Source organism: Salarias fasciatus, chromosome 16, assembly GCF_902148845.1.
Source record: "Salarias fasciatus chromosome 16, fSalaFa1.1, whole genome shotgun sequence".
Taxonomy (NCBI): domain Eukaryota; kingdom Metazoa; phylum Chordata; class Actinopteri; order Blenniiformes; family Blenniidae; genus Salarias; species Salarias fasciatus.
This window is the reverse complement of record NC_043760.1, coordinates 23010013-23032210: the sequence shown is the minus strand read 5'-3', so window position 1 is coordinate 23032210 and position 22198 is coordinate 23010013. Positions and strand designations below refer to the sequence as shown.

The 22198-nt window shown below is 45.2% G+C and overlaps 1 protein-coding gene across 1 annotated transcript in view; it reads right to left on the bottom strand.

Annotated features, from left to right (window-relative positions):
• Positions 1 to 350: 350 nt before the first annotated feature.
• The window catches only part of ubr3 (ubiquitin protein ligase E3 component n-recognin 3), a 29885-nt gene continuing 8037 nt past the window's right edge, over positions 351 to 22198 (bottom strand). Inside the window, exons 19-39 of the mRNA XM_030111692.1 lie at positions 21042 to 21138; positions 19858 to 19999; positions 19647 to 19751; positions 19392 to 19562; positions 17182 to 17627; positions 16427 to 16515; positions 14529 to 14678; positions 13790 to 13923; positions 13315 to 13425; positions 12929 to 13129; positions 12709 to 12845; positions 10338 to 10423; positions 6939 to 7044; positions 5270 to 5370; positions 4791 to 4915; positions 3956 to 4063; positions 3604 to 3729; positions 3258 to 3437; positions 2581 to 2790; positions 2337 to 2476; positions 351 to 2229 (exon numbers count right to left, since the gene is read on the bottom strand). Of these exons, the coding sequence (XP_029967552.1) occupies positions 2112 to 2229; positions 2337 to 2476; positions 2581 to 2790; positions 3258 to 3437; positions 3604 to 3729; positions 3956 to 4063; positions 4791 to 4915; positions 5270 to 5370; positions 6939 to 7044; positions 10338 to 10423; positions 12709 to 12845; positions 12929 to 13129; positions 13315 to 13425; positions 13790 to 13923; positions 14529 to 14678; positions 16427 to 16515; positions 17182 to 17627; positions 19392 to 19562; positions 19647 to 19751; positions 19858 to 19999; positions 21042 to 21138 (3083 nt within the window). The 3' untranslated portion in view covers positions 351 to 2111. The remainder of the gene's footprint in view (positions 2230 to 2336; positions 2477 to 2580; positions 2791 to 3257; positions 3438 to 3603; positions 3730 to 3955; positions 4064 to 4790; positions 4916 to 5269; positions 5371 to 6938; positions 7045 to 10337; positions 10424 to 12708; positions 12846 to 12928; positions 13130 to 13314; positions 13426 to 13789; positions 13924 to 14528; positions 14679 to 16426; positions 16516 to 17181; positions 17628 to 19391; positions 19563 to 19646; positions 19752 to 19857; positions 20000 to 21041; positions 21139 to 22198) is intronic.

Here is a 22198-nt window from a genome sequence, read left to right as displayed (position 1 = left end):
TGATAACAAGACTCAGTACATTGAGATGAAGAGTCCCGATGTGCCAAAAACCAGCCAGATAAATCACATCACTGCAGTCATAGAGAAGCAGACCCAGCAAAAAATAACCACACTTACAAAACGAGGCAGATCAGATCAGTGTGTTTATATTTTATTCACATATGTTACATTTTGCATTAAATGTCAAAGTCATACTTTCTGGTCAAACTGAGAAAGTTTGAGTCAGCACCTACAGTAATGTACTGTATTCTCTCTTCATTCATACAGGAGAACACACAAAAAAAAGCTTTCACTTACAATTTTACACCCAGTACTCATTGGCTATTTGGTTGCGGTCATTTATTTATTTATTTTTTTACAAAGTGGGTACTGCAAAATAAAAAGGAGGGGCGGGGGGGAGGGGGGTCTCGGTAAAAGAGAAAAGCAGCATGCATGAATTCAAGAGAGATGTTTCAAGTGTTGAAATATCCGTTGACAATTTCTCGGTGCAGCACGATGTGGCCCAGCATTAAAAAAAAAAAAAAAACTCATGAATATCAGCTCAGAGCAGTTAATCACTGCAAACAAACCTCACAGGCACAACTGGATAAGATTTTCTGTTCCAGAAAAAAAAAAAAAAAAGATGATAATGTGAAAATTAAGAAGCTAAGACACTTACAAGTAATGATGGCTAGAAGGATGTCATGCACAGTGTGTAACAGATACTCAAGTCTGATAATCCTGCAATGCTGGAATGCAACTATAAAACACAACTAGATGATGCACGAGCAAGAGTTAGTCATCATAATAAATGTTCTCCACTGCAGTTATGACTTGACGATCAAAAGCATGGGGGGGTAAAACCAGAAAGATCAATGTTTATTGCTGGCATTTCTTCTCACAAGCAACTTTAATTTCACTGAGTTTCATATCTTGGGAGAGTAACTCTGACAGGAGTGATGCAGCAGTTCTGCTGTGGCGTGGAGTTCCGTTTCTGCCAATGCAGCAGGACTCCTCGCCGCCGCGCTGCCTTAAAAAATGTTTGATTTCAGGATTTTGGCGCAGCGAGGACGGTAAATCGTAAAGAGTGTGACTAAAAAGTTAGCGTTTTGAGTTTCTTCCCCGGCCAGAAGTGAGACAGTGGGGGGGGGGGGGCGTGATGACCGCATACCTTCTTAAACTGAGTTTCAGTCGACATTCCCAGCCATCTACGCAAAAGTCAAAGCACAACCTTAGAAAAAAAAAAAAAAGGAAAGAAAAAAGAAAAACTTCACAAAAGTTAAAATTATTTACTTGAACAGTGAGCAGCAGCAATTTTATTTAAATATCTATAACGTATCTCAAAACAGCAAAAAAACAAAAAAAAAAAAAAAAAAACAAAGAAGAAAAAAAATTCCTGAGGATGGATTGCAACTAGACCCAGAAAAAGAGCCTTTGCTTTGTCTGCAAAATAACTCTCGTCGTATTGATGGGTGGACTTGTCCGGCCTATCGTCACGTGTCGGCACACACGCACGCGCACACACACACGCACACACACACACACACACACGCACACCATGAGTGCACATTGCAATAACATCGCCACACTCGTCAGGAGCTTCCAAACTCATGCCAGCACAGCAGAGCACGTTTTGATAAATCAAACGGGATATGCAGGAACATCGTCATCAATGGTGCAAAAAAAAAAAAAAAAAACGTAATAAAACCTTGCAGGGAAATCCAGCACTTTATATAATAGATATATATCTATGTTTCAACCCAAATAAATAAGGAGGGGCTTTAAAAGCCGGTTGAAAACCAATCCAATTTCTCTGTGAAGTTGTGCTTTTTCACTTTGATCTGACCAAATTCGTTCTTTTTTTTTTCCTTTGTTGAAAACCACACAAGAAATCACTTGAACACACACACACACACGTGTTAATCTTTAGGCATGACTGTACAACAAACTTCACATGAACCAGAGCTGTGGCAGCGATACCCCTCGATGGATGTTTGTGTTTATCACGTTGAAGATTTTCCCCAAATATCTCTGACCAAGGCAGACACAGAAACCAGAAAAAAAAAAAAAAGAAAAGAAAAAGCCTCCTTCTCCATCTTGGGCCGTGGTTTTCTCGGTGGACTTGGAAGATCTCAGAGTCCGTTGTAGTGCGGCCCCCAACGCTTATTGATGTGATCGAAGGTGTGAGAGACCCACTGCTGCTCCAGCACTCGATACCGCTCTTCGCAGAGGAAGAGAGGTTTTCCACGACTGAAGGAAAAGCCAGAGGGGAGAGCAGGAGTAACGAGTTTAGCATGTGGTTGACCTGCCGATGTCCGACTGCCGGTGCATGTGTGTGAGTGTGTGTGTGTGTGTACCGTAAATCTCGGTCCTCCTCCCCGTGAGCGTCCAGGTAAACCGAGCCCCACAGGCAGAAGCGATGTCCTCGGATGATGATGATGACGGAGGCGTTGATCAGGAGAAAGATGCCGGTGGCGGCGCCGCAGTGTTGGGAGTGCTGCGGGGAGACGCACACGGCAAGAGAAAAAGCTCACATTCGGTAATGTGAATCAGAAAAAAAAAAACAAATGATCAAAGTGAAAGGTGATTTGAGAGCCTCACCAAAACGCATTCGCAGACCCCCTGCTGCTTGCAGCAGACGCCTTTGAGGCAGACGAAGGCGCCGCACACCAGGCAGAGCGCGGGGTCTTTTGGCACCTTCTTGCAGCCGGTGCAGGCCTTTCTGTGGTAGTACTGGAAGATGATGTTGTAGTTGTCGGGCAGCTGGAGCAGGTGGGGGGCTGCCCACTGAGGGTCTTTGACCAGCAGGGTCTGCGGAGAAGAGACCAGACAGAAGCCATTAAATAAATCTACTCATTAGAATTTCTCAAAAAAATACACATTGCATGTATTTTACACATATGTGCAAAACTCGATAACCCAAAACAGAGTAAATCTAACAGATCACTTGACTTCTCGGTGTTTTATGGTGCCCTTCACTGGGATGATAATAAATACAGAAACCTTAACGGATATCCATATTTTCGCCAAATGCTCTGCAGCCTCTGAGATCACTGCAGTGATAAATAACGAGGATCTAACAACCACGGTCAGCGCTGTCGTCACTCAAGACGTTGCAGCTCTGTGGTTTGTCAACCAAGGCTAAAAGCAAAAGGAGGATATCAATCCCACTTTCAAAAGAAAAAAACATCTGAAACCACTTCAGTTTTATTTTTTTTGCTGAGTCAATTTTTTAATAGAAATTTCTACAACACGAATGTGAAAACGGGAGTGCGTACCAGCGACTGCTCGGCGTGGATCAGAGACAGCCCGGTGACCTCTGCGCACCACTGCGACACCAGGTCGAAGGCGTCGACGGGCCACTCCAGACACGAGGCGCTGTGCACGGCGCTGGCGGGCTGAGGCGCCGAGGGCAGGAGCCCCAGACACACGGCCAGCGACGAGAACTCCTCTTCCTCCTGGCAAGCGGACGAACAGGGGGAAAACAGGGACGCTCACTGTCTGCCAGCAGGACGCATTGATTTCGCTCAACAAGCTCTAATGACAAGGTGAGTGGTCAGAAAAGTGACGAGTGGGCGTTTCTGCTGCGGAGATGACATTCGTGATAAAGAAAAAAAAACGTACCAGGCAGCCGGTGAGGCCGTCTCCGTAGAGGTGGTGCTGCAAGAGGCAGGACAGGCGGAGGAAGGGCAGGCAGAACTGCTGGAGGCTGAACTCGATAGACTGCGGGGACCACACACTGGAGCTCAGCTGCAGGGGAAACAGCAGCAACAGCTGATCAATACCCGGCCGGTAGCGCAGTGATGGATATCTCCCCCGGAGATTAGTGGAGATATTAGGGCCGCCGTCTCGCAGGGTAATGGCCAATTCATTGTTCAAGGGGAGATGACACAGAGCGGAGTGAAGCGATGAGGGGAGCGAGGGGAGCGCGATCCCGACGGCAGCGAAGGGCTCGGGAGTCACTTTGACTTCTCACCATTGTTGTTTCTTCTTCGTTCACTTTGTAGACGCACGTGTCCTTGGAGAGCTCGCTGATGACGTGATAGAGCAGCGCCTCGAACGACTTCTCTGAGTTGGCGGCGCTCTGCGGAGGAAAACCAGAATGAAGAGCTTCATTCGTGACAGGAAAACATTGTAAAAGGCCACGATTTTTTTTTTCTTTTTTTTTTTTTGAACGTGTAGAATATGTTAATCTCGTTGCTGAAGTTTCATTGTTGGAGCAAATCCACACTTCAGTCCAAACGGGAGACTTTCGGCTATTCGTCGTTTGACATTCGAGCCATCCGCTCTCTCATCTTAATAGACCGAAGACGCAAAGCCAATTAATCCACCGCTATGCCGCCACTTTGCTCAGATAATGAAGACTGATACTTCAGAAATCACATAAATAAAACCGGAGGGCTGAAAACAACTCAATAACGAGCCTCACACACTATATTTCATCGAGCTGTCGGCTGGTTCTTGGGGACAATCAGGCGATCAATCCAGTGGATTTCTCTTTAACACCATTTGAACAAGTGGCAGGAGAACAGAAAACGATGGAAACTCTGCTTTCCCTAAGGTTTTTTAAGGTTTGTTTTAGAATATGATCACCAGTCTGTGGATGTAAAGTGACGAACTGATGAGAAACAAAAGACATTTTCTGTCAATAAAAGCCGAAACAGAGTCAAGGAAAATAATTTCACAAAGGATGAAAGGAAATAGAAAAAAATATTCACAGATCTCTGTTTGATGCTTGAAAACATCCGAAAGGTCAAACGATCCAAAGCACGCCACTGTGTCAGATTTCAGGCGGCTGCACTGTGATTTACCTTCTTGAGTGCTCCTGAAGCGCTCCAGGCCTGCCGCTCCTCCGAGCTCAGCCTGGTCGACAGCGCGGCCACGGCCTGAATGAACTGCAGGTTGAACAGCATCTTCACCACGCAGGTAAAGTGCTCTGCGGAGAGACGGACGCAGACGCCATTATGAATTCAAAGGGACGGGGGCAGAGGGAGGATGGCAGCTATTCATGGTGGGGAGGGCATTGTGTTCGGCTTCCGGGGGTCAGCGGAGAGAGCCTCGCCGGAGCGCCGCGCACGGTAATTAGCGGAGCGCCTCGGCTGGAAAAACGCAGCCTGAGAGACGTTTAAGTGAGGCGCTGAAAAGAACAACAACAGGAGCAATTTGTTTTTCTGTCGGCGCGGAGCGGCCGCTGACAGTCCTGGTCACCGTGACGAGTGTCGCTGCGCACAATTACCTGTGGAGGTAAGATTTTCAAAAAGAGAGAGAAAGACAGAGAGAGAGACTGTACCTTTCCGCAGAGGCTGTGGCATGGTTAGCACGAAGATGATCAGGAGGGAGGGGACGTCTCGATACAGCATGGGGACTTCAGGTCTTTCGCCATCAAAGACGCTGAAAACAGGAGTTTTAATGTTATTATTATGAATCAGTGAGTGACATTTTTTATTAGAAATTAAACAACATCCATTTAAAACAAGGACAAGTCAGGCTGCACTGTGGTAATCCAAGGTGTTTTATGTTTACCATGCTGGGTTCATGTCACCCTAAGCCGGACTGTGTTAAAGATGGATGTAAAAACTGGAGGGAATGGAGCAGAGGATGCTGACAGTGCTCACAAAGGAGTTTCTGAGGCTTCACGAGTAAAAATCCATTTTAAAAATCCTACAGAGATAAATAAAAGCTCCTCTTTTTTATATGAAGTGCAAATATTATGGCTCTTTCTGTTATGTCCAAATTAAAGTCACCCAGTGGCTGCCTGAATGACTAAAAGCCATCAGGAGCCGGTGACACTGCAGATACCTGAAAGGGCTTTCAGAGAAATGAGAGCAAAGGTCCGACTGTCAATATTATTTTAGAATTGCTCGACGCACACAAGGCTTGAAAAGGCCCATTCTCTGCGTCCCCCTGGCTAATGTCCTTAATGCAGCACCGGTTACACATATTCACACTGCGCGCCGTCTCCATTTAAATGTCTTTTGTTCCGCTGACAATTTAGCTGGCGAGGTCAAAGTCTCCACTCTGCTGCTGAAAGGCCTCGGAGGGTTTGAACGGGAGGAACTGCACTTAAAGAATAATACCTTCCATTACCAAACCACTCACCAGTTAATTTCTTTTCTGCATTAAGTCTGCCTGCAAATGCACAACGAGAATTTTCGCATCTCTTCCCCTTGTTTTTCCTCCTCTGAAATCCCGAAACGTTGGTCTCTGTCCTATTTAACCGGCCCGGATCGCGCTGACTGTCCTGAGGGTGTTAATGACAGCGCCGCCCTCCCCAACCCCTGACAAAGTATTTTTAAAACTGCAAATCGGCCCTCTGGGAAAACGGCGTGGCTGTGAGCGCTTTAACAGTAACAGGTGTAAAAAGCTGTCTTTACGACGCTAACAGAAACAGGAAAGGCTGCTTAACGTAGCGAACGCTGTTTAACGCGGATTACTACATCAATATACAATCACGTCTTGTACGAACCGGCGTTTCCTTTTGTGTTCTAGTTAATGGCGATGGAAGAAAGAGACAGTAGGTGAAAGTAGGGGGGGGGGGGGAAAAAAAAACAAAACACTCTGTTGCATTAAGTGGCGGCTTGTGTGGCGGACAGCTGGGAGCTGAGACGCCGTGCCGGCGCTGGGGTGGTTCTTCTCAGTACAGTGAGTCTGACGGGGCTGTTTCGCTCTCTGCGGAGTGCCCGGTAATTTGCCAGATGCAGCAATTATTGGTATCTATGGAAACGGCGAACGTTCCCTTTTTCTGTTTTTAGCTCCTCTTTGTGTGGACGAGGAGCTGCTGGAGGGGGGTGGGGGGGGAGGAAATGGTGGCGTTTAGAGGGAGGGAGAGGACAAAGTGGCACTCTGACTCCATGTTTGTGTGTGAGGAGGGAGGACGGGGGGGTGGGGGGGGGGGTATGAGCGATGCATGCAGGGATTTATAGATGTACTGCAGGTGCTTAAGAAGGAACGTCACTCACTCTGCATCTTTATTTTGTGTAACCTGAGTCAATTTCGTCCAGGGGTTGTAGGCTGAGTCGATGCTGTAGAGACGCATGTGCATGGCCAACACGTGGAACAGCTGATCTGCACCGGGTTAAAAAAAATAAATAAATAAATAAAAAGAGAGAGAGAGAGAGGAGGGAAAAAAAATCGTCATCGTTATGCTGCAACGAGCTGTGGCAGGAACAAAACGGGCAAAGTGTTTATCTCCAGTTCTATTGTCCCAACAGAAACCACAGTAGATCAAATGATGAAAGCACTTGACTGCAGGCGAACGCTTGGCTCCGATAAAACCGGGCCGGGCCAGATGGATTCATGGTCGTGCTTGATAGCCCTGAGCGACTCTTTGGTTAAGCCACACCTGTTCTTTGTGAAACTAATGGAACATGAAAGGAGACTCCCTCTGCGAGACACACACACACACACACACACACACACACACTTTAAATTGTAGTACACCTTACAGCCTCCATTGCTTTTGTCTGGGTCAAAACCTGCTTCACATACTGTGATTTATGGCATTACAGCAAATCAAAAAGGCCAAACATGTTCCAATCATTCCAGATTTTTGCGATAGAGCCAACCTCCTCATCAAACGACACACAGTTACCTACTCAGTTCAATTTTTGCTGCTTGATCCAAGTGAATCGCAACATAAAGAGTAAAAGTGGATACAAATTGTGAGAAGTGAAGAGTATATGAACCGTGTTTGGAAACTGAAGCATCACCAAGTCTGTCATTAGTAGAACATAAGACCTTTCTCATGGAAAATACTAATCCTGTTCAATTTTCATTTATAGGGAGTCAAAAAAACGTCACTACAATTTGAATAGCAAGTCAACTCCCTATACCTGGAGCAACACTGCCCTCCGCAGGTAAACTCAGACACAGCATGAAGACAGCTGGCTGTTTTTTTTTATCTTCAGTACAGCTTATTTCTTTTCTTCTGATGCAGATAAAAGAAAAGGAGTGGGGGGAAGACTCAAAGCAGAGATACACAACCTTAATTCAAGTCCAGAATTTATTTAACGTGTGTCATCTCAGGTCTATTTAAAGCGACATCTTATTAGTGTGTGACCACAATAACCGAGAGGTGTTTACTCTGAGATACTGATGTTGCTTCAGGTGACATTTTCCTAAAAGATCACTATTGATCTGTTTGAATTCGCTAACGGTGAGGTCTGCTCTACACCACTGAGAGCACATTAGAAACGCCGGGGGGGCCGAGATGTGCAGGAAGCAGCTCCGGAGTAATGAACAGTGTCCAGTGCCAGAGAGGAACAAAAGTCCTCTGTGATGAGGAGAGTAAACACCGCGGCGCTCAATCAGTTAACGGCTGAGTGCCGTTCTTGTCTGAACCGTGAAATCCTGCGCAGCAAATCTTTATCCAGTCTGATCAGCCCGATTAGACAAACCGCTCCAACAGAGTCCGTCACTTTCTCTTGTTCCCACAACTTCTTGTATGACTGAGATTAAAGACTGATAATAGAGACGTGGTTTGTTTCCATGAGACACTGAAATCAAAAGATGGAACTCTGTTCATCAGATCTGCACTCTTCAGGTTAATGTAACTTGTTTAAAGGTCCTTAAAGGGATACTTCAACATTTTGGCAAATTGGCCCATTTAGTGCAATTCCTTAGTTATTTCGAACAGCATACTTACTTTTTTGGTGAGGGCGAGCTGTTTATTCAGAGGTGAGTCGGGGAAGGTTTTCGGGACGGACACAATGGAAGTGGATGGTATTTTTGTTTCCCCTCGTCAAACTCATCAAATACAAAATCCAACAACCCCATAACACTTTGGTGGACACGCTATAATCCGCACATTCCCTACGCTGTGGAACACCAACCAATAATATTGTAGCGTTACGACACTGAAGCAAATACTGGGAACTACTTCTTCTTTTGAAATCACTACGCCCAGACGCCATGTTTAGTAAGTAGTTCCGTCTTAGCAATCTTCACACAAACAACTCAATCTCGTAATTTTGCATTAATATTTCACAGCGTAGTGAATATGCGGATTATAACATGTCCACCAGAGTGTTTTGGGGTTGTTGGATTTTGTATTTGATGAGTTTGACGAGGGGGAACAAAAATACCATTCACTTCCGTTGTGTCCGTCCCGAAAACCTTCCCCGACTCACCTCTGAATAAACAATCGCTCGCCCTCACAAAAAAAGTAAGTATGCTGTTCGAAATTACTAAGGAATTGCGCTAAATGGGCCAATTTGCCAAAATGTTGAAGTATCCCTTTAATAAACTCAATTTCTTAACATTTATACCAATGTGTTGTGTCAATACAGCACAGGCTGTACGATGGAGGTCAGCAGAGTTCCCCTTCAAAGTGCAAGCGCAGCAGTAGCTGCACACTTTATTTAACCGCAAATATTTGAATTAATCTGAGGCACTAAGGAGCAGCGCCATTTGAAGGCTGGACTCTCTGGAATTGATTCAGCTCATTGTCGGAGAATTGAGTGGAGCGCGCCTCTGAGGTCAATGGTATCCTCATCAGCCGAACGGACCGAGAGCCGCCTGGGAGACGGGCTTAGAAACCCCACGGGCTCTCACAGTCAGCGGACGTCTGCCGTTTCCCTTTAAATCCATTTCCCTAAGAAGAATGAACACTAATGTAGTGCAACTGAGTAAATTTGGTTCCCAGCATGGCTACACGGTTAATGTAGCTCAGAAATGGCAAAGCTCCCGTGTGAAATGTCTTTCCGGGCACTCAAGGATGACAGCCCATTTCACTGCTGCTGCCGCGCCTCTGACAGAACAATTAAACACAAAATGGTAAATACCCAGCGCAACAAATTCAACACTTTCCCAGTTTTTTTATCGCTTCATCCACAGATTTCTTTTTTTTCCAATCGATTAAATATTTCTAGAAACCAGTGACAACTGACACCAGCTTTCAGCTTTTCCTGCGAGATTCGGTTGAGCCTCCGTCCTGCCCCAGATGCACGCCCTTGTCTGCTTTGACACAATCAACTAAAACAGCGCCCGACCCATTTGTCTGCTTCATTTACTCTGACGGCTGCCTCCAGTTCACCTGGGACAGCGGCGACCCTTTCCTGCCACTGCTAATCGACTCTATGTGTGCGTTTCTAAAATGGTTCAGCTGCTGCAGCATGGAGGAATAGATCTGATCACATGTCGGAACATTTAATGTCAAATGAATGATGGGAAATGACGGATGGCCGTCGTCACTAACGTACTGGTTAAACAAGACGTACAAACTTCTTTCTTTATACATGAACACGGCAGGTCAATCAAATTAAACTGACTGAAAAAATCAATTCTTTTTGACAAGTTTTAATGATAGCTTAAACAAAGAAATGCTCCCAAGAGCATGAGGTAGAGGAGTAAGTACTCACTCAGACATGAGCGTTTGGCAGCTGCACTGGCCCCTCCGGAGCACAGGTTTCCTCCTCGGTGCACCAGCTCCAACTCCAGGTTGGTTCTGCGGCGACAAAAACATGAGCATCGTGAGGTAACTGGCAAACACCGGGAAACCACAAATCAGAAACTATTAGCAGACAGGATGTGTTACTCGTGTGTGTGTGTGTGTGTGTGGAACAGGTGGTCAAACACTGTCACGTCATCATTCAACAAAATACAACTGATTGGAATGTTTCTTAAAACATGACAGCAGAGTGTAGCTCTGTGGGAAGAGGTGTAAATAGTGAGTCTCATCACATTCAGCCCCTGGTTCGGTCGTCCGCCCCGTTCGCCAGCTTGACGAGGTAAATGAAAGTAACTGCACAGTCAAGCCTTTTGCCATTTGATGTGCCTGTTTTCCATATCAACTAAATGACGGGCCTTTCCAAGACTGGTTTTTTTTCCACAAGCCAGACCATTAGCATAAAAGCTGTTCTGACCACAGTTTCTGCATAATCTCCCATGCGCATTTCCCATGCATATCCCGACACACTGCACTCCTGCATTTTAATTTCACAATTCCCAAACACAAAAAAATAAAAATAAAATAAACTACAACCTTTAACAAAGTGGACAGATGATGACAACAGATAGGAATTACTAAAAGAAGACTGATCTGGGCCTGTTTTCACTCTACCACTGGCCGTTTCTTCCTATGGGTGAGGAGGGAGGGGGTAAATCCTTGGGTTTCCTGGGAGAAAAAGCAATTTCACATAGATAATGCAGCCACGGCGAAGCTCCATCTGGCTTTGCTGATAAGAGCACCCCTGTGACAGAGGAATTTTCCACTCCTCAGGCAATTTGCGCTGTTCATTGAACTTCAGAGAGCCTACAGGCACCCAGACGTACTCAAGGGATTGTTCTGTTCGGGGTGGAGGGCTGAGGGAACCACGGCGTCGGGTGGCAAAAGGTCTGGATGGTTCCGCTTCGAGAAGGACAGAGCGTCTGCGATGGGAGTGCTGTTGGACTGTGAGACCTCAAGGTGAACCGGGTGTTCACAACCAAACCAAGGCACTAAGGTTGTATTGTGTTTCACCCTGATATAATCAAAAAAGGAATTCCATAAAATGTCCAAATGGTTCATCAGCGTGAACGCGGCTGTGCTCAAAAAAGACCAGAAGAAACTCGTTCAGAGATTGGAACAACAATTTGACTGCAGTTTAAACTGACGAAGCTGCTCCAGCCGTTTTAAAGATGCAGCATTCTGCACCACTTGCAGGACTGATACAGCAGTTTAATGAAAGGTACGAAGAGAATAAATCAAACACACCTTCACAGGCCTCTGAGCAACCCTAGGAAAATGCAAAGCAATCCATATATTTGATACACGGGTTGTAAGAACTCCAGTATTGTATTTCAGTTCCACTTCGAGGAACCGCTCAGAAGCCAACGGCTAACAAAATGAGACTCCTGACACTGAAGAGTGGACCGAGCCGTCTCTTCACACGGACGGTCGTTGTTATTCAAGCTGAGCGGCTGGCATTGGAAGACAAATGGAAGAACACACAGGCATTAGTTCCACTTGTCTCCACAAGTGGGTAAGTGATGTGTGCAGGGCATAAAAATGTCTCGTATGTTTTTGTTTTTTTTTTTTGTCCACAACAGAGTCTGGCCAATAAATAAGCATCTCTGTACATGAACAACAGATAATAAGGCAGTATTTTAAAGAGAACCGGCAACAAATCCAAGAAACAACAGGCGGTACAACAAGTAGAGTTGTCTCCATATTTAACCGGCGGCCTGCACATCTTAACCCCACTTAGTGAATCCAGGGAAAGCGTGAAAGTGTTTACTGGGTAAGAGGAGCAGGTCAGCTGACTGGTCTACCTTCCAGGGTTGGGAGTGGGCCAGCCCGTCAGCAGCTGTGTGAAGCATGACCCGGATCCGGCCTCAAAATATTAGATTGCAGACAGAACCGTTGGCATTAAAAACACGGTCACTACCAGGGACACTGTTGGCAATTATGCAAAAATATCACTAAACTGGTAGCTTCTGCTGATCATGTCAACAACGTGATGACTTCTCGCCAGGGCGAACCAACGCAGCCTGTCGCAGGTAACCTGAAGCCGGGCTGGCCGTCAGCGGGAAATGTGTGAAATGCAGTTCACGTCTCCCCCAGACGTGAACTCCTTCAAAACATCGGCTCGGTTTCGGAGTGCAAATGTCACAAGTTGACCAATGTACTCAGGGAAAGCCCTCCGACATATGCAGACAGTAAACAAAGCCTCCCCAGCCACCCTGCCACCAAACAGAGCGGAGGCATTCTTCGGCAGGTGCCGATGTCGTCTCATCACAGCCTGCTCTCACCTTGCTACTGAATACATGAAGAGGAAATCATTGTCGGGAGAGCCAGGGTTCTTGCCGTAGTCCATGTATTTCTTCTGAGTGGTGTTCTTAATGTCTTTGATGACCAGCTCCATCTCTTTACTCAGGTTGGACTCCGTCTTTGAGCACAAGAAAGCAGAAATAGTCAAAATTGACTACTGGTTATAAGTGTACAACATCGGATCAAACAGTCAAACATTACCGGGAAAAGGCCGAGCTTCTCCTGGAGATCCTCCACCTCCTTCACGAGGACGCATGTCTTCTTGTTTGTGGGGCTGTGCCAGGCGCCAGCCTCCGTGCCACGCCCCGGACGACAAGGGAGGACACTGTTGGCAAACTGTCTGCACAGCGGGCACGTGAATTCCCCCTTGTCAACGGAGAAGCCCTGGAGCACCTGGTCGTTCTGGGAAAACAAAAAGCCAAACGTGACCTTCACAATGCATCATATTTCAAGTTAATATACATCATGTACATCAAGAAGTTGACTCTTGATTTCTAAATGATTAATCAAATGTCAAAACTGTCATTGATTAACTTTCACCAATCAAACCCATTCATCATTTCAGAGGATCGGGCTTTTTCTCTCACCCTCAGAGACTCCATGTATGACTTGTGGCAATCTATATGCAGAGTGTGTCCGCAGGTCTGGACGTAGACGCCCCCGTCCCAACCTATTGACACCGACTGCAGACAGGAACTCTGCAGGTTTCACGGGAGAAAAATCGCAGCCATTAGAATATGCAAATGCGCGTTCAAGCGCTCAACCTCCACAAGGGCTGGTTAATTCACGTCGAGAGAAGTCAATTTATTTTCCGGCGCCATGACAAACAACAAACCGCGTCGAACAAATGAGCTCATATCCGAATCAGCTGGTCTAATCATTGTGTGGAGGAGCGACAATTTCGCAAAGGTGGAACTAAAAAAAGGAATAAAGATGAAAGAAATTTCAATTCTCCTTCACTTTCTTCAGGATCTGAGGTGTGGACACTTTGCTGACTCACTGCTTTTAGCCTTTGTTCTACTCATGTGTGAAGTCAGCAGTGTTTTTCTGTGGCTCACGTACATCTTTGAAGAAGCGCTGCATGAGCGTGAGCCGCACGTCGTGAGCCACGCCACACGTGTCGGCAGAGTAGATGTGCTCCTCGTCGCTGGTTGGCAGGTTTTTGGGGTCTTTCCCTTTGCAGCGGTGGCCGAGCACTGAAAGAAAATGACTTGATGTAATTATGAGTAAAATCACACTAAGAATTTACTTCAAAATAAGCTAAATGCTGTGGTTATTGAATGAATCGATAATCAAGGCTCCAGCTGAGGTGTATTTACACTTCAGTTAGTTATTAGTGATTGTTTTGCTCTTAATCCATTACCTAATGGAACAAAAGACTTCAGATCTTCAAGTTTTGCAAATACATTTAATAAAAATTAAATCGCTTTAATTAAAAGAGAATGCTTAAACTGTATCACACTAACTGATCATCCTAAAACATGCTGTGAAGGCCCAACTTCAGATCAGTGGTGGTGACATTTCACAACATTTCTTGTCGTAAGACCTATTTTCTAATCACTGTCGTCACTAATTTGTAATCAAACATGGCGTTTAATCGAGCTCTTGATTTATTTGATTCCCACTTCTAATCTAGTGTGGAAATGGAATTTATCTTCTCCAGCATTGCGAGAGAGCAGAGATCACCGTGAATGATAAATGAGCCAATTAAACAACGCCTGCTGCATGTATTTAAAAAAATAAATAAAATAAAGACATCCAATACGTTTAAAAGATGGGACTGTGGAAAGATGCATCATACCTGAGGATGCCTGGAGGAGGACCACCAGACCCGTGGGCCGGTCCTCGGTGGAGGGTCCGCTCTGGCCGCAGATCACACAGTCATAGAGAACCTCGGACTCCATCACTTCAGACGCTCCCAGGTCCATGGCTGCGTCCGTCTCGGGGGATTCTGGCACAAACATCAAGAAGGAAAAAAGCGATTAAGATACCCGCATGTAGATTTTTTTTTTAGACTGAATTTTCTGTTTGGAAAAGGAAATAAATTCAGAAAGACTTATATCAGTGATTTTTAACTTGGATTATACGTAGAATTATTCCCCACCAACCCCATGTGGCATTGCACTGGAAATTAATTACCTATGTGAAATTACTTTGAAATGTTAGGAGCTGTGTTCAATTTGAGCCACACAACACTGAGTGGAAATGTCAAGCTGTGTTAGAAATTGATTTATGACTTTGTAGACCATGTTCTCAGGAGAGGTCAGCGTGTTCCCGGGGAAATGAAAGCTGTTTGCGTTAGATCTCAGCTTTAGCCTCAGGCCATCTGAGTACACAGAGTGACCAGCGTATGCGCGGACACACACACACGCACACAAAACACAAAGAAAGGACAGCAAACCCAGCAACACAATAGGGTAAATCAGTCGCTTTATCAGACCCAAAGTGCTCGACCCTGTTGGTCACACTGACCAATAAAATCAAACAACAGTGGCGACGGTTGTGGTGCAAGGTGCACGACCTCCATTAGGAGCAATTTAGGGTTCATTTTATTACACCAAGAGGCTTTGACGCATTAGCAATGGCAAGATGGGACATCAAAACCCACCCGCCAACCAGCAACTGAATATGTAGGTAAGAAAACGCCGGTCAGGCAAAACCATAAAAACAACAGAGCACATCCCGACCAAATAACTAATAAACTCATTTAAAACTGTTGGTCAAAGCACTGACTTCTATTGGCAAATCTAAAAAGGTTTGGTTTTATTTGTTTAAGGTTTTGTAGAAGTGTTTTTAAATGAATTGCTAAAGTAGCTGAAATGTCATTTTGCTGAGATCTTGCAGGTTATGCTGGAAAAACAAGAGACGGTGACTGAAAAACGCAGCTGGAGAAAACTGAAAATAATCTTTCTTAGCTGTCCAAAAGCTGAGCTGAAAGCAGGAGCCTTGAAAAGATCTCTTAACCTGCAACGTAGTTAATGAATATACAGCATCAAGCTTGAAGTGAGGCAATCTGACTCCCTGCTCAGACGGAAGTGTACAGAAGAGTCGGAACAGCGCGGCCAGAATGGTTCTCTTGAACACAGCAGCCATTATTCATCCACTAACCATGCTGTGTCAGGCTGGACCATGGGAGTCCGACCTACTATTAGTGCTCTGATCCTGTGTGCCCTCACAGCCAGCAGCTAGCACTCTCCCATAGGATCGCCCTGCTTTCAATTTCACTTAAAAGGCATACAGAGACCTTGTGCGCGGACTCGGCCCACAGTCACCTTGCGCCGGGGAAAAAAAAAATAAAAAATAAACCAACAGTGATAGGTTTATTTCAGTCAAAAGCATTTTCAAGGGCTACAGAGGCAAGATGTCCTTCAGTGAAATGTGAAATGTGCGCCTTGCAGTTCTAGGTGGTCCGAGCATCTGAGAGAAGATCACAATGTAGTGTTTATGTGAAGCTTTAAAGTTCTCTGACTGCGAGAAATGCACCAATACATACTGCAAACAGACAGAACGGTTTACATAAACATACTTCAGTGTTGTAGCATCAGTAAACTACAGAACTCCATGTTTGCTAAAGGGCATATTAACTGTATTCTTGGGTCAGAAGTCCTGTGTTTGGTGACTGCTGTACTGTGTTCAAGCTTCCAGTCGATGAAAATGTGGCGGCTGGGCTATGATATCCGTGCGTTGTGGTTTTCTTACCAACATCCATGGCTGTTTCCATGAAACTTTTCTGCCTGGAGGCAAATTCAGCGAGCAGTTTCTGCTGCCTCTCTCGAGCCCTCTGACGTCTGGAAGAAAGCGAGAGTGAATCAGCGTGAAACCGCATGATCACACACACACACACACAAAACTAAGCACAGATTTACAACTCTAGAAATCACTGAATGTGAATTATTCTGTTAAGATCACCCACAGTATCTGAAATAAATTCCTCCATGTACCAGGACACTGAGTCACAGACCCGAAATGTGTCGGACCTCAACAAGCCTGCATTGCAGACAAAGTATGAGGCCGGACTGTAAATTAAGCGTCTAATAAGAGGACATAAACAAATGATGACAGGACCGTCACGGCTCAGTGACTTCCACTGATGGCTTCGGGGGTCCCGACAACCAGCCTGAAGAGCGGCTTCTCGCTTCCTGCTGCTCCTTACTGTTGCCAGGGAAACGGCTCCAGCCCATGCGGATGGGTACAGTCCTACTTTTAATTGTGTCTGTGGGGTGAAGCCAACCCCAAAAGCAAAACCATTATCAAATAGTTATAGCCCGTTCCATCATCATTAGAGTGAGGGAATTGGAGACGCGGACTGCTGGGTGAATGTGAGGTGAAAAGCCGAAGACTACTAACTCCATAAGTAGAAGTGTGGAGTGTTAATAGAAAAATGTATGAAATTCTTATCTAACATATTATTATTAGTTCACAAAATGACATAAAGACAGAAAGTGCATGATTACCTCTCTTCTTTATCCATGGCTTTCTTGTCAGTGGGGCTGTTTTTCTTTGGTGGCACTGGAGGACACACCTTTCCACAGATGTCCTGGATGCTGCGCTTGATCTGGCAGCTGCGCGCCGCCGCCTTGGTGAGGATGCGCTCGATGGCCGTGATGCCGTCGCCGTGCGCGTGGCGGCTCGTATCCATGTCCTCCAGCCAGGAGGCGGACAGAGAGTTCTGCTTGGACGACAGCTTCTGGTGCAGCTTGATGAGCAGCGACAGCATGCTCTCTCGGATTTCCAGGATCTCGGTGACCAGCTGCGGCGGCGTGCCAGGCGGGACCCAGCGGGTCGAGGAGCTCTTGGGCCGGACGACCTGGGCGGCCTCGCTGCTGCTGCGGTTGATGATCTCCTGGAACTTCCTCCTGCGCTCTGCAACGAGGCTGAAGACCTGAGCTTCACGGAGGTTCTGGAAAAGCATTGAATATAAAAAAAAATTATTGTAATATTAGACATGTGATTACATGTTATGTGTGAAAAAAGGTGTTTACTCCCATGCATTATGGCAGATGAGCATTTAAATACAAGCTGTTTCCTAAAATGATATCACAAATAGCCTGATGGACTTCGACAGATTGTCAGAATGTCTTATTACCATATTCAGCACAGGAGCAACACTCAATAAAGTCAGATGAAACGTTCGTCATAAAATTCCAGCTGACACTTCACCACAGCCTTCATGTCTCGCTCTCAAAACAACCTCATTCCTCGGAAAAATTCAAATTACCCCGATGTAAAGCACACGAGCCGTCTGAAGGATTGCTATGACCTGACCTGACGGAAAAAAAAAAAAAAAGGACCTGAGCTGCACTGTTAAATAAACATACATCATATAGCTCGGTCAAGGCGGCATCAATCATACTGACGTGCGGTTAAAAAGCGTTTACCCCAAACCTGCATTACACACGTAATTAGTTTCAGCAGTCAAGAGAGAGAAAAACTGCTGAGGCATACCATTACACACATACACACACACACGCACGACATAACACACCAAGGCAGACCTCCTTTGAGAAGGATAAAACAAATGCGTGCAAAGAAATTCTTTAATAATGGAGATAAAACAGACAATTGCAGCCTCTGTTCTCATCAAAGCTGTTAGCTCTCTTGCAGTCAGCTACCTCTCTCCAATTCCCTGAAAGCCGCCTGGAGTTCTGTGGAACGAGTACAGCAGAGTGAGCAGAAGCAGTGATGGTGGATAAAGACGGGCACGAAAGAACCAAACCAACGATGCATGCTCATGAGCAAGTGACCAACAAAACTCTGTGGAGACTGAATGCGATGTTAAGGATGTGGCGACTCGCTTCCAGCTTTGAGTATGAGAACATGGATAAGGCGAAGGTGATTTGGTTAATGTATGGGAGTGATTTCAATATTAGACTCTTGCTGGAAATAAAGTCGGTGGCGTTTATAATCAAATTACTTTAGTTCTATTTTTATATTGTGGGAGGAAGCAGAAGCCATCTTGATATGCTCTCTATAAAATGACTTGCATGAGTGTAAATCTAATGAACATGGAGCCACTGCAGTCCGTTAGCCCCGACATTCCTCAAACTCTTTTGTTTTTTTTATTGCCGGTGAAAACAAATTCACTCTCTCTGGCGATCACTAACACTAACGGTCAGGTAATTCATTCATAGCTGCCATCTCTTTAATCTTCTTGTTTCTCAATGAGAGTGTCTTGGAGAAGCTTCATGATTTTATCTTAAGAAGAAAGTCTCAGGAACTTTTAGTGACTTCTAAAGTCAATGAGAAAAGATCACTTATGAAAACAGAGATACACTGCTTGATTTATTACTTCAACTTAAATTTTGAAGTGAACGCATGTTTGATTCTCTTGCACTGTCAATTAATTACCAGTCAGCAGCGAGTTAGTGAAGCTTAGCAAAGTCTGGAGTGATGTTTATGGCAGACGAAACTGGGTTTAAAATTCCCGGGATGCTCTGGAGTTAATGAGTCATGTTTTGTTTTAAGCTGAAGCAGATACCAACCCAGTCGAGCACACAGACGGCTGTTTAATGTGTAATTCAAGCCACTTGAAAGAAGGTTCCTGTGATGTGTAAGTCTTAGAGTTCGGTAATTCCCCCACATTTATTCCAACTGTGCAGAAACTGAACAAAACTCTATTGTAATTCAAGAGGAATCATCTGTCTCAAGCAGAGCTGCCTTTTACCTGGCCGTAAGCAGAAGCTTCAGTGCTGGTGCTGGGAGGGGCTTCTCTCTTCACCTCTGGAGCCGTCTCGGGAACACGCACCCTCACGAAGTTGATGACGTGGTGCAGATTGGAGAGAAGATTGGTGCCTGGGAACCAGCTGTCGTGACAGTGCTCTTCGATACAAGGCTCCTGGAAGCAGAGTGTCCGGTTGAGACACAGCTCGACACCACAAGTCTGCACCGAGAAGATATAGGCTGGAACGGACAAGCGCACCTCATCCTCCTTGCTGTCTTGCACCTGGTTGTCCAGTCCCAGCTCGATGAGGTACAGCACCATGCAGAGCACGTGTTCAGACATGTTCTGGTGATCCATCCAGATCTACCAAAAAAATAAATCAAAAACACCAAACATTTAGGCCAAGGTGTGGACGGGAATGCAAGGATGTGTTGGACTGTAGCTCATGAGCAATGGCTGGAAAGCTCACCTTATATAGCAGCGTGAATATCACAATGTGCAGCGTCTTGCAGTGCAGCAGTCTAATCAGACCTTTATAACAAGGGTGCAATTGAGTCCTCTCCTTGTAGGGCGGCCATGGGTTGCCAGTGTGAATGCCAAACTGCTTCAGACTAGAAAAAAAAAAAAAAATCATCATTTACAAGGTTAGGATAAAAAAAATAGACTGTAAATCCATTCCCAGCAACATAAGGGACATAACTTCCACACCTTTTATGCTGGTGTTACTTTATATATGACAGCAGGTTCATCAGTAGAAAGAAAGAAAGAAGCTGAGCAAAGTAAGAGTTTGTTAAAGTGACACCTAACATCGCTCAGTGTAGATCAATGTACGAAAGATTTCGGTCTATGAAACAGAACAGCCGATGGGCAGCACTCTATTAGTGATGATGGAATCATTATTATGTGAAGCAGACGGAACGTGACAGGCAATCCATCATATTCAAACTGCGGGAACGAGCAACGTGAGGCTGGATCGCGCGCTGGAGGCGGCAGCTTCAATATGCTCGAGGGAGGAAAAAAAAAAAAAAAAAAAAAAAAAAAAAAAAAAACGCCTCCGTTTCAAGTCCTTGCTGAGAAAAGGGCATGTTGTACGTGAGAGAAGAGCAAGTAGCGACAGAACAGCGTGACCATGTGAACATAAATTACAGAGACATCAGGAGGGGATGTAAAACCCCATTGCAAAAAAAAAAACCTATCTGCCCAAAGCACTGAGCGCGGATCCCTTCTGGTATAATTAGCATCTTCACACGTTCCAGGAACCTGAGAGAAAATTAACCTTAAGGTATACCCTTCACCTGCACCGACACGTTTGTCCTGGGAGGTGTCTGGAGCACAATCAAACAAGAAAGATTTCCTCAATTCTATTACAATTTGGCCTGAAATATTGATTTCTCTCGACAGCTATCTAATTGGAACTAACTCTCGTACCGCCAGCAGTCGGCAACACCTAACCTTTCTTATCATGTTTCTTGATGAGCTCTTGAAAGAGGTCACACCACGAGAAAAAAAAAAAAGAAGTGGGTAGTTATTTCTAGATATTAGGTAACAAAAAAAAAAAAAAAAAGAGCCAAGAACAACAACAAACAACGGCAGCAATGTATGCAGAATCCAGTCAATTATTTGGTGGAAATGGAGGCGGCAGCGTTAACTTACAAAGCTGAGTATCTGTCCATTGCTGACTGGACATCACGGCGATAGACTGTTCTGAGAACGACCATGATGGGGTCAAACTCCTTCTCCCACACTTCAGCTAAATGAGGGGAAAAAAAAGCGAGAGAGAGAGAGATATGCATTACAACCTCTGGTACAAAGTGACATTGATTCATTTATTCCTGTTTTTACATCCTCCACAAAAGTGTGGTGAGTCTGCCCCCAAGTGGATTGTTTGAGGCTCAGTCCAGACTGAGACACACACTCGTGGTTTTATGAGGAATCCATTCAGGAGCGCTTTTTGATGGAAAATACAATCGACAGTGCCTGTTCTGAAACAATGTGCGACATTTTATACACAATTAATCACATTCAAGACATTTCTAATACAAGATGCCACAGAGAAGCCAATAAGTTTGTTCTGGTCTACAGTGGCGTTTCAGCTGCTTCCTGTTGGAGTCTGTTGCTTGAGCTGGTCTGGATTTTATGCCAGATGCCTTTTAATGACTTAACCTGACAAGTCAGAGGTCGAGGGCTTCGCCCGTGGTCTCACAGGTTTGTTTTTCTATGTACTGCATGCAAAATAAAGGAATAAGCAAGAAATGACACAATCGGATTTGAATGAGTCATAAATCTATCCAAAGACATGTTCAGTTGGATACTGAGCGAGGTACCAGCTTACACCAGAGGGCAGAGGTCAAGAGATAGCAGTGCAAAGTTTGGGGGAAAGGGGTATAAAGTCATAAAACACTGGAGATAAGTTAAACCCTTGAATTGTTTAGAGAAATGTGTGTGAACCAAGCTAAGGAAGACGAATGACCTGTCTGTGCTTTGTTAGGACCCTGACCCCATCTATGTGTCAGAGAGGGTCTCACTCTCATGCAGACTCCTGAGAGGAGTGTGTGACAGCTTCAATACACTTTCAAGGACTACCTGTCTTGAATCCTTGTTCCAGACAGCACATGCCCACGTTGTCCAATTTTGACCTATTTGGAAAATCTTCAAGTATCAGAGCCTTTGTTACTACGAGTGGCGGCCAGCGGGGGGAGACAGATGACTCTTCACACTGTCCCACAATCACACATATCTACCTAATACCTTCACAAACTGCTGGACCTCATGAAGAAGTCTGAAGGTCCGTCTAATTTTGATCACACATA